The sequence below is a fragment of the Stegodyphus dumicola genome, chromosome 1 (genome assembly GCF_044657685.1).
Source record: "Stegodyphus dumicola isolate Sdum_Otavi_A_Nest chromosome 1, ASM4465768v1".
In the NCBI taxonomy this organism is placed as follows: Eukaryota; Metazoa; Arthropoda; class Arachnida; order Araneae; family Eresidae; genus Stegodyphus; species Stegodyphus dumicola.
The window spans coordinates 79,525,508-79,538,143 of record NC_140768.1 but is presented as its reverse complement, the minus strand read 5'-3'; the positions used below and the strand labels follow the sequence as shown (position 1 = coordinate 79,538,143).

The 12,636-nt window shown below is 32.3% G+C and overlaps 1 protein-coding gene across 1 annotated transcript in view; it reads left to right on the top strand.

The window, feature by feature from the left end:
* Window positions 1–7,086, top strand: part of LOC118184270 (uncharacterized) — a 45,509-nt gene extending 38,423 nt beyond the window's left edge. Inside the window, exon 5 of the mRNA XM_035353920.2 lies at window positions 6,680–7,086. Coding sequence (XP_035209811.1) covers window positions 6,680–6,914 — 235 coding nt within the window. The 3' untranslated portion in view covers window positions 6,915–7,086. The remainder of the gene's footprint in view (window positions 1–6,679) is intronic.
* Window positions 7,087–12,636: the final 5,550 nt, after the last annotated feature.

The window sequence follows — 12,636 nt, the reverse complement described above, 5'->3', positions numbered from 1 at the left end:
TATCATTTACATTTAATTATCAATACTATAATTTTGTATTATGAGTGTTGTAGTTAACTTTGTACTTTAGTTATCAAGATTTATAGCTATAATATTTCAACAATTACAAACAGTGGTTCAATATTAATCATCTTTCCCAAGTTTTTCACTTTTCAATTTGCTAGTATTAATTATAATACTTCTTTTCTCATAACTATAAGATTATTAGTTAGAAGATTATTAAATATAAGATAATTATTTCTAAACTATATATGTCTAAATTTGTTAAAATGCATAATGATATTTTATATTATATAATTTGGTAATTCTTCAAAATTAATATATAAAAATCTGTAAGCATAAATTTTCAACATATGTAACAATTCTCTAAATATTTATGTTATGAGCTTTATTGTAAACATTGCCATATATGTAAACACCACAAGACCAGAATAATTTGTCTCTGTACGTCATAATGTATATTTGTACAACCATTGTAACTTTGTAAAATTTCATTTCAAATAAATGCCGCTGATAGCGAATGGTAGATAGTTTCTATCGATAGAGCACAAAAGCTGAAATTCGAAATGTTGGAGTAGCTGCTCTATTGATAGTCTCCTGTCTCTTGTTTTCCTTTGTCCTCATTGTATGTCAAAACGCGGTTGAATTGGGCACTTAAACATCGCAGTTGGACACCAGGTACTCTTTACAGATGAATCTCGGGATCCAGAACGATTCCCGAAGGGCAATGATATGGCGAGAACCAGGGTCATTGTGCAGCAAACATCATCGAAAGACACCATAACAGAGAAGAAGGCTTACTTGTATGGGCTAGGATAGCAATGTACGGCCGCACCGACTTCTACGTGATTCCGTCAGAGCCGCCTAATATCGCAACGAAATTCTACACCCTCTTGTGCGTCCTTTATCGCTTCAATGTATACCGACGTGATATTTATGGACAATAACGCCAGTCTATATAATGTTCGAGTGGTGCAGAGTATCTAAAGAGTGAAACCACTCCACGTCTGCCGTAGCCTGCTAGATCAATGAACCTGAATCCCATACAGCCTGTGCGGGACATGTTGGAGTGTAGGATAGCAGGTCGCAGTGTGCCTCCAGACACCCCCCACGAGCTCCGACATGCATTACTACAGAAATGGGCGCTGCTGAAACAACAAACGGTCAACGGTACTGTTGCCAGCTTGCCTTGACGTTGTCAAGCATGCATTTCAGCAGTAGAGAGTATCATACCCTTTATTAGCGTGATGTTTCCATTGCACATTCTTCCAATACATTTGGTCTTATCATAAGCGTATTTGGTCTTATCATGAACGTAATACATGTATTTTAGTACGTCTTTGCTTTTTTGTTTGCTATGTGGTCTAGTAATGTTGCACCAGCCTCTTGGATCAATTTTACGCATATGCATTAGGTTTTGTTTTATTCCGTGTTTTGCCTTTGTTGTTTACTTTTTGAGCAGGAGTATATTTTCAAACATCGGAACATTCCATTTTCACTTTCCTCTGGATTCGCAAAACGTCAATTATGTAATTAATTCACTACATCGAGTTCTTTGTTAATATACTGAGCTAACATTTAAAATATTTTTCGAAGCATCAATTTGAAAAAAAATATAGGAGTGGATCCTGTCGTTTCACTTTGTTCAAAACTAGTATCAACTCCTTTTTACAATGCACAGTTGAAATAACTACTTCAGATTTTGTTGAACCGCAATTTATTTTTGCGGCTGCTTTAGAATCTTAGCAGTTTTTTTTAATTTAATTTCAAATTGTTTGGAAGTGAATTATAAGAAGGATTGTGTTTAGCTCCGTGGTATATTTCAGCTATTTCTGAAACCATTATTAAATCTTCTTTAACGTATCCTTTTAATATAGACTTACCAAATAAATAATTGGATGATAATGCACTGCTTTATTATCATGAGCGTATTATTATTATTAATACCCTTTGCCTCTTGTGGATTCATAGTTCCTGCTAATTATTCATAATCTTTTACCCAATTTTAATCCCATACTTTACTCTGGGCTAAATTTGGACGATTCACTCCAGAGCTGATTCAGAGAACCGATTCACTCTACTGAGCGAATGTACAGTGTTTCTAGAAAATGGAGCGATAGCTCTTTTACAGTTAAAGGAGATTCACCCATTGAGAGTGCTTGTTGGAAGCGTGGCAGGAATGTTCGATTCCCATATTAGGAGAAAAAGGAATGTTTATCCTCCAACATTAAAAGTAAATTTAACTTTTATCATTTCCTAATTTTTTGGGAAATTTTTATTGTTAGTTCTATGTAGAAAAGAGGTTTTAGGAAGTTTCAAAACTACAATTGAACGAAATCACTTCAGAGAGTTAACGTTTGACTGAATCGAACTTTCTAATCCAGCTCTTCATTCGATTCTTCTTACTACGCGCTCTTACCGCGTAATGGCAAACCGCACATTGAGTTGATCATTGTTAAGGAATTTCGTTTAATGCGCATGCTCAGTGGTGTACCGTCGGCGTGGCAGGAAATACTGGCGACTAAGCATAAGCAACCATTACACAAGCCTGTTCATCATGTAGGTCTTATCGACTATTTACAATACTACCGAAATTTATTTGTGCTTAATGCATTTGCTTCTGTTTCATTTCATTTTGGTTTATTTTTTTTCATAAACGTTATATTTAATATCAGTTATTTATAATAATTTCCTTGACTTTAATTCAGTAATTTAAACTCGATTTATTCTTTTATTTGTTAAAGTATACACGAATGGAACATATAGTTATTTACCATACGCAGTTGCTTTTTTTCCTCACAAGTATATTCAATAAAGATTCAGCTAATATATCCTGTAATGTTTCCTGTTTTGTAATCAGTCTTAAACGAAAATTTGAGTAGTTTACAATCGATAGTTACCTTCTAAGTAATAAAGGAACTTACAACCTAACAAGTTTTAAGCCCCCGAACTGTTTACGCCCAGATAACAGAATATTAACCACACACCGTATTTATCTTCTTTTAAAATTGTACCAAAGTCGTAATTACGCCAAATTCTTTTCTGGGCATGCGCAGTATGCGAAATTCGTTTAACATTGATCAACTGAATGTGCAGTTTGCCATTACGCGCTCTTACCTCGCTAACCGTTTCCCATACCAGTGGTCTCAAACTCAAATTATATGTGAGCCTGAACAGCTGAAGGCCTCACTCCTCCCTTTTTTTTTTTTTTTTTTTTTTTTTTTTTTTTTTTTTTAATGGAGAAAACTTCCAAAAAAATTTTTTAACAAAATGAAAAAAATCATTAACAAAATAAAGTATATTTTAATTAATTTTTAAAGTCTAAAATTTGATGCATTTAAGGCAGTTTTTATTAGTTATACTTTGTAATTCAAATATATGACACCTAAATATTAAATTCCTAGACTAACATTTTTTTTTCAAATAATTCTAACATGTTTAATTAATCATCAAATAACTTGTTGTAATTTAAACTAAAAATAACAAATTATGAAAACTTTCAATTTTCACAGAAAATTTACCAAGAGGGAGAAAACTTAAGAATAAATAATAGCAACACCTTTCTCTTATTTATTAAATTTTTCTTGGACGCATAAATAAAAATGCGTATGTCTGTATGAAAGTAACTATAAACTTCTTTATACCTTGCATTCGATGTCTGACATTCGATGGCGTTTCTATTCTGATAAAGTTTACAGCGATGTAGAGAAATTACTAGAAACTATTTTCATCACGTTTTCTACATGTTCATCCGTAAATCAGGTTTTTATTATTAATTTTCAACAGTGGAAAAAAAAACCGCTGTTCACATATAAGTGTATTCCCAAACAAAACAATTATTCTTTATACAAAAATTCGTGAGCTTATTCATTTTTGACAATGAATAAACGTTTTAAAAGTTCGAATAAAAGTTATATAGTTTTTGTGCAAATAAAATTAATAAAATCTGCATTTTCAAGCGTTAAGATTTATAGCACATCGTAATTAATTAATTCCACATATAGATTTTCATGTTTCGCCAATTGGAAACCACTATACTATACCATTGGTTATTCGATATTTTTTGTTCTTCGCTCCATCCTCGCTACACCTTGATTCATTCTCAATAACCAATCTTTATCATCAAGATTACTTTAGTGATTCATAAAAGAAGAAGAGCAGTTGTTCCCATCTTTCTTCTGTAAATTCTGCCCGCCGTAGGAAAAATGATAAAAATAGTCGCTCAGCAATATATGTTTGGCATGGTGTACTAAGTTCTGAGCGTCTATGCTTTCCTTTAGCTTCGCTATCACCAGTATATAACCTCTGAAGCTCTTATCAATCAGTTTTTGTAGGAATAGATCAGCTCAAGAAAATGTTAAATTTTGCCGTAATATGAGTAATAGTTTTGAGGCTAAAACATTTCTGAAAATGTTGTAGTCGCTTAAATCCACGAACGGAAACGTAAACTCAAGAAAGGGTTCATTAACCCTTATTTGCTCCAAATAAAGATATACAGATGGCCCCTTTCTCAGGGCGTACAATAAAACCTCCACTTGGGCTTAAACTCAAAATGTAAGAAATAATGACTAACTAATGATTAACTAAAGAAATTTAGCCGAAGCTAACACAATTCTAAACTAGTTTGTTCTTAATATTAACTTAGCCAGTGAAGCTATCATAAAGCACGCATTAAGACCGAGCGTAGTAACAGATAGAGAGACGTAGCCAAAAGGCAAACACATGCTATTCAGGAATCCTAACTCTCTCTCGAAGTCAGTGGAACTTAAATACTTTCTCATTTGCGTTTAACGCGATTCTAAAAACTCATTCTGCAAAGGAATTTTTCAATTCCTTACTAGAATGAGTTTTTAGAATCGCGTTAAACGCAAATGATCTGAAGCCAGAAGAGACAGATAAATTATTTTATTTGTTTTTAAAATATTTGTTTATGATAGTTAGGTCAAATAGTATTTTATAAAAAATTCTTTGATAATATGGTAAGGATTCACTAAATTATCTTCACTAAGTAAAGAAATATTTCTTCTCAAATTAATTCTTTAAGGATTAATTAATATCTAATTTAATATATGTGTATTTAATCATAAGTAGTTCGTAATATTATCAGGTTCAATGTTTCTTCTAACCTTCTTCGGAAACATACAATGACCTGACTAGGAACAGAGAGCTTACTAAAGCTATGTTCACTAATTGTAGTAAGTAGACAGGATACAGACGAAGGGTATACAAGACCCTTTATTTTTCTTTATATACAATGACTTCCGTACTTCGGAATACAATGACCCTCCACTCGGGGTCTAACGTAAAAGGTATAAAAATAAAACTAAACTCTAATTTAACTTTAGAATAAGATTGGCCTTATAATAACAGGAAGCGTATGTAGCACAGAGACTGTGAACACTACAATACGTTTAATTTATCAAGAGGATTAAAACCTCTGGCCTGGAAGGCAAATAGCAACTGCGTAACTTCTAAGGTAAGCGGCCTGCTTCGAACTCACTGCTTCCTCTCTCCTGCTTGGCAAAAAGGCCACACTTAAATACTTGGCGTTCGCCAGACAACTTTGCATAAAATCCTTCACGCTTATAATTCTGGCCGGAAGTAGAAAATAAGAAGTGATAGTAAAGATTTAAAATAAAATAAACGTTAGTAAAACTTAAGATCCTTACAATATGTGAGTCAATTAGTAATCATGATGACTTAGAAAATGTTAAATTATTATATAATTAAATAAATTACTGATTAGGTAGTTAAATTTAATTTATCCGTAGTCCAAATGAGCAGTTTGAGACATTTTGCGTTGATTCATTACAACCGTTATTTCACTTTTCAAATTGTTGCCACCAAATATTATCGCCCTGTGTTATATTTAAAGAAATTAAATAATGAAGAATCTGCATGAATGTATGTATGTTTCTCGCATTGTGATAAAATAATGGTACCTAGAGCCCTCCAATTTTGAATAACGTAATCCTTCTGCGAGTATGGGCATCTGGAAGCCAAAATTTGGAATTTGTTATCGATTTCCTATTTTGTAAAACATTGACGAATTTTTGATTAACAAACTCAAGAATTTCAAAGCGAGCAATGGCAACGTTGTGCAGAAAAAAACATTTTTATTTTCAGCGCGTGAGACTGTATCGGAAATTCAAAAGATATGCTCAATTTAAAATTATTTTGCGATATTGCTCTTGAACTGAATTTTATGGTTTAAGTGCAAAGAACATGATATTTAATAAATAAAGGTAGCACACGAAATGTTAAAAAAAACACCCCTTTAAACGTAATTTAAAATCTAAAAACTTTCAGTTTTTTTTTTTTTTTTTTTTTTTCCTTCCCCGGTTGTGTTTAGAATAAAAGTTTTTAATGTAAATCTTTCATTATTTTTTGAAGATAACATTCGTATTTTTCAGAAATAAACGTCTTTTAAATAATAGCTCATCATGACGTTTTCTTTATGCTTTGCCTAAAGCTCATTAGTCATCCTATAAAATGCCTAGGTATTATATACAGTGCCTATTTAAAGTATATAATAATTCTGATCTTTTATACTTTGCCTAAAAAGACAGACATTCTATAAAATGCCTAGGTGTTCTGTAGAATGCCGGTAACATATATGTATATATGCATTAAAAATTAATCTTTGTTGTATTACAAATTATTTTCTTTAAATTTTCAGGCAATATGTTTATTTTGTCTCCTGCTACGCTGGCTATACTGCTGCTGAATGTACTAGTTTTGCCCCAAATGCAACTCTGCAAATCGAAAATACATTCCGTATTGCAACAGATGAACAAAAGTTTTGCGATTTGAGAATGTATCGAGGACTCTTACCCATCGTACAAGAAATGAATATAGAAGAACCTGATAAGCAGTCAATGTTACGGGTTATGGAATATTTTACATCGAAATAGTCTGAAAAGTTGCGATTCCTACGAAACACTTTTAGAATGACCTGTGGAGAAGTTCTTAAAATAAATACCTTAAATTTTGTATAATTTACAATATCAAATAAAATTTGCATACTTATTTTCAAATATACAATTGTTCCTCCCATGTCACTATGTTTATTTTCTGTTTACTTTTATTTATTGCGTTAAATCAAATAGCAGAAGGAGGGAATATTCCTAACTCTTAGAATAAATCGCTTCTGAACACAGATTTCTTTCTTTACTAGTCCTCTCAGAGCCATATTCAAGTAATTTACCTAAACTATATAAGTTTTCTTTTCTTTTTTCTTTTTTTAATGTGTGTTCTAATTTACAACTAATCCACTCCAGAAGATGTAAATTAGGAGTACTTCCTTATTATAAAGATCCCCGAGCTTATTTGGCGACCTTAGGGATACGCCCAGATCGCAGCTATGATTTCGCCAAGCTTGTGAAGCGCGAATATAAGATAAGCGGCATAATATATGATAATAAGAAGAAGTTATTTCCTAAGAATATTTTTAATAATCTTTATAACAAGGCCAAATTTCCGAAACTGCTTCCAAAAATTTCATCAAAACATCATTTATTTCTATGTAATTTCTCCATATAAATTCCGAAAGATATTATTCGAGATGATTCCAAGCTGTGCCCCATTTGACCTTTATTGCGCCATTAGGCTAAACCCCCTTTATTTTTTCACATTCTGGATGTGAACACCCATTGTTGGGTCTATGCAATTGTATTTATGGTTCACAGTAAGGTGACTGTAACCAGCTTTCATCAAGTTGCTCTGTTTTATATTCCTTCCAGCAGTCTGAACACATCGTTGATCCAGGGACTGCACGCTGCTGAAGACCAAATTTTTAAAAATTACGTTAATGAATGAAAGTTTAAATTACATGAAGTTGTTTACAGTATTCGCGTATTAACATATTGTTAAATCTCGAATTATATGTTTAGAGACATCAGGTTATTTGGAAGCAGAAGATAAGAAAAATGACCAATGCCCTCGGAGGGACTCGAACTCGCGTCGAGCGTGCTGACCACTACGCCACGAAGGCATGCTAAGAAGGCTGGAGAAATACCTTATATATGTAAACATTTCGCGGCCACAAATACTTGGCACTTTAATCATGCCTATTTAAGCATTTTACATTTTTGATAGCTTTGCGGTAAGGAAGCAGCAATCTATTTGGAATCGAGATCCAGAGAGCAAGTGACTTATGTTCGGAATAAAATCTCAATTCAGAATGAGTTAATTTCAGTTTCAGTCGCATTTAACTGGATAATTAATAATACTGTAAAATTATCGATCACTCAATTAATTAAAGTTATCGATCACACAACAATTAAAGTTTTAGTTACATTTACGTCACCAGCGTTATGTAAAAGTCATATGCTATGATATGATAGTCTCAAAATGACGTAGTTCAGAGAAAGTTATTATTAATTTTTAGAGAAGAGAAATACGCAAATTAAAATTAACTTTTATAGGACTACTGCTAATTTAAATTATAATTTATATTAACATATTTTTTATCCTTGCATATCCATCCCCTTCAAAGAGAAAAAAGCTTAAAAGCTTTAGTGACAGAGAAGCCTTTTCAGAAAAAAAGCATTAAAATACATTAGCATTCATATAAAACATACTTTATACATTTTTATAAAATATATGTTTTACACACAATACATATAAGCCAAAATATCTCTGTTCGTTACAAGAGTTGAATAAAAATTTTCAGGAGCTATGTCAACAGAAAATAACTCTATCAAGTCACTTCACACTGGTACAAGCTTCATTAAAAGGTTAGATGATGAAGTTATGTCATCACTGAAAAATATTAATTACGTAGCAGAAGATGCTGAGAAATTTTGAAGAATCACAAAAATCACTTAATAATCAAAATATATCTTTATTACTTGTTGATTACGCTATTGAATGGCACAGCACAGTAGGGCCAATCTGCATCCCACAATTTTGATGATGACGTATGACATTTTCAATAGAAGCGGCTAAGCAAGAGATGTCCTTAAGCCAGCAAGCGTAGGCAGAGAAAGAGGGAGGGTAAATGGATTGCAACGGTAACAGTTTTTCATTAATATGATTGGCTAAAACTTATAGGCAATGCAAGAGTTAAAAATTATAGGCAAATGGCTTATAGACAAACTAATGGCTGAAACTTTTAGGCAATGCAAGATGGCATAATGCTGAATTAGTTTTCAGATATGACGCAGTTTCGAAAAAAGTTATTGATAGAGATTAAGTACCTATAAATTAAACTTAAAGCATCCAAAATTAAATTAAATTGGAATCTAAACAAGGCAATTCTCTAACAATATTGATAATTACAACCGTGGATAAAAAGTCAAACATTGTAGCTAAACATAATCAAAATTAATATAAGAATTTATCAGTAGAATAAACCCGAAAAATAAAAAATGCAAATTAGTAATAGAAAAAACAAAATAAAAATTAATTTCCTTTGTCTGAAACCCTTATTCAGAACTCATCAGGGAAAATGAATTAAAGTTTCATAAAAGTTATTTAATGTGTCTCGAATACATGTTTCGTTCTTCTGAATCATTTAAGATCAAATATCGAAAAAAGATTCGATTAAATTTTCAGTAAAAACATTAAAATTCAATTAAAACCGAAAGCTCAAATCTCAAATGTATTCAGAATTTTTCCTACACGTATTCGAATACTTGGAAAAAAAAGAGAAAATGAATAATATACTACATTATGCAAAATTGACTACTCTAAAATACAAAATTTGCCAAAGATACAAAATAAAACTTGTTTAATGTGTCCCATTGAATGCACACATTAAGATACATTCATTGAATGCAAATCAGACTTTCAAAAGTAATTACAAATTAATGAGTAAAAGAATTTACTTTTAAATCAAATTGTCATTTAAACAAGACTCAAAAAATAGTTGGTCCCCGATTATGTGAACCTTAAACTTTTAATACTAAGAAAATGAAAAGCTTTTCAAAAAACATTTCCATAAATAAAATATGTATATATATACGTGCGTGTGTGTGCGTAAGATATCGTTATATAAGAAAAACAAAAAGAAAACTTCAAATTATGGTATTTTAAAATTTATTTAATAGGACTAAAAGTAAAATCCTGCGCTATTGCTGTAAAGATAATATTTAATTTAATAAAGTAACAGAGAATATAAATGAAAACTATTTCCTGGAAATGCGAAGTGAATGTTAGAAAGCAAATGTGCACTATTCCAGTAATCATTTACTGGAATTGGCAAATAAATACACTGGAATTGGCAGTTAAAATATAAAATAAAAGAATGAAACAAGAGGATTGTTAATGATCCAGACTTATCAAGCGGAAATGGAACCTCCCCATACAGCCATCAAAAATTCATAAGCGCGTTTAGTCATCTCGCATATCTGAACAAATCCTTTTTCGATTTTACATTTCTATTCAATTTTAGAAAATCCGAATTACACCTTAAAAATTCAGATACATGTCTGTGCGTCTGGGAATTATCTCACATAATAATTGCTGTTAAGTATACATATTTAAATACCGCAAAAAATCACTTAAAAGATTTTAGCGACCTACTGCGTGGTCGCTAAAATTTGGGTCGTGTTGCAAACTTTAGGAACTTTTAGGATAAGTATACAAATAATTAAGATATGCTAACTAATTTACTTGTAATTTATTAAACCTGATTCTAAAACGGAACCCCCCAAAACTGGATTTGATAAATTACCCTCACAATAAAGTTCCTGATTTCTTTAAAAAGGGCTTTAAATTTGGAAGTAATTACATTCATCAGATTCTTATCATAAAGATTATGAGACCAAAATTTGATAAGAAACTAAATAGTGTGTCACTGTAAATATTCTAAGTTTATATCAGAAATAGGGGTGGAGGTTCACGACATACAACAAATTACACAAACTATTAAGATAAATTATTGGTGATGTAATTATTGTTTTTTCCCTAATTATAGCTTACTAAAATCAAGATTAAAGTTTTGGCATTTCTTACAGTCGTGCAAATGCACTTTCCAAGGGAAAATATTCGAATCAAAAACTGTAAATCGAGTTTAATGCATTTCAAAGAAAGGTACTTTTAATATATTGAACTGGAGAGAGAAAAAGCGTCTAGCTGAAGGCAAAAATGAAAACGTTACTGCAAATCTGCATCCCGAGACTGTCTGAACCTGGGTAAACCCAGGTAAGAAGGTATCTGGATACTAAAAGGAAATCCACCGAATCAAAGATCTGTTGGCACTATAAGTAAATGTATTTTGCCCTATAAGTAAAATTATTCCGAAAGATTTGAAGTTAAAAAACATACTTAAACTCAAAGTTCATCTGCTTTTGCCAAGGCATACTGCGAAAAGGAAACTAAATTACAGAAAATTATATGAAAAACATTTAGCTGCTAAAAGTGGAAATTAATGGTAACATTCGATGTTACAGGGGTATATTTAAGTTATTATAATAAGAAAAAGAGATCAATTTTCTGTTTGACTGACAAACGTGATTGTACGAAATAGCTTTGTCAATGTACAGGCAAGTTCCCAATGGGATTCATAATAGTTGTAGGATTTATTGCATCAGTAAATATCTATAGCTAATAAAAGCTTCAGATATTTGCAATTTTCTTAAATCGATATTTGCTGAGATAAATTACCGTTATTTTCGGTATTATCTATAAATGATAAATATTTGTTTTATTAAAGGGTTTAATTTAACCTAATGGGCATCTACTGTTACAGTAGACTTCCGATTATCCGCGGGCGGATTATGCGTGGGGAGGATTATCCGCGCCTACCGCACAAAGTTTTTTTTTTTTTTTTTTTCCTAGCGTAAAGCAAAGAAAAGAAAAATGTTCACAAAACTGAGCGAAACGTTAAATTTGCTAACATCGTGCTTATTTATAGCAAAAATATCCCAGGCCTTCTTGGAACCTTCCCCTCTGATGAGTAAATGATTTCTTACTCACCCTTGCAGTGCCCGCTCCACCGCCCTCTCTCGTCTTAATCTTACTGATACGTCCACTTGCTCCCTTTCGCTATTGTTAGTTTAAGCCGGATAGTGTTTGCGAACCAGTCAGAGTTAATTTCTTATCTTTTATTGTGTTCAGTGCTTGTGCTTTTTGGTTTTTTGTTTTTTGTTACCGATTTAAAATGTCAGGAAAATGAAAGAAGGTTGTGTTGACGATTGCGCAAAAACTAGAATTAATTTCCAAAGTAACAAACGGCGCTACAAGGCAGCAGATGGAATTGGATTACGGAATCTGTGACATTCTAAAGCAAAAAGACAAGCTGGTGAACTTTGCATCAATGTCGGACAGTGCTTCCGCAATGAAAACGCGAAAAACTATGAAGCCTTTGATGAGCGAAAAACCTTTGATGAACTAGACACGGCATTGACAGAGTGGTTAGCTCAAGTTCGAAAAGAGGGTACTCCTGTAAATGGTCCTATCATTGCGGCCAAGGCAAAAACCTTTTTTGAGTTGTTAGGCCTGAAAGGAATTTTTGATGCGTCTTCTAGCTCGTTGACTCGTTTTAAGCAGCGACATGGAATTCGAGAAACTGGACTTCATGGGGAGAAACTTCGTGGTGACCAACAAGCAGCCGACGATTTCCACCACGAATTTGAAGAATTTGTTTTAAAAGAAGAGCTATCTCTTGAACAAATTTACAATGCCGACGAA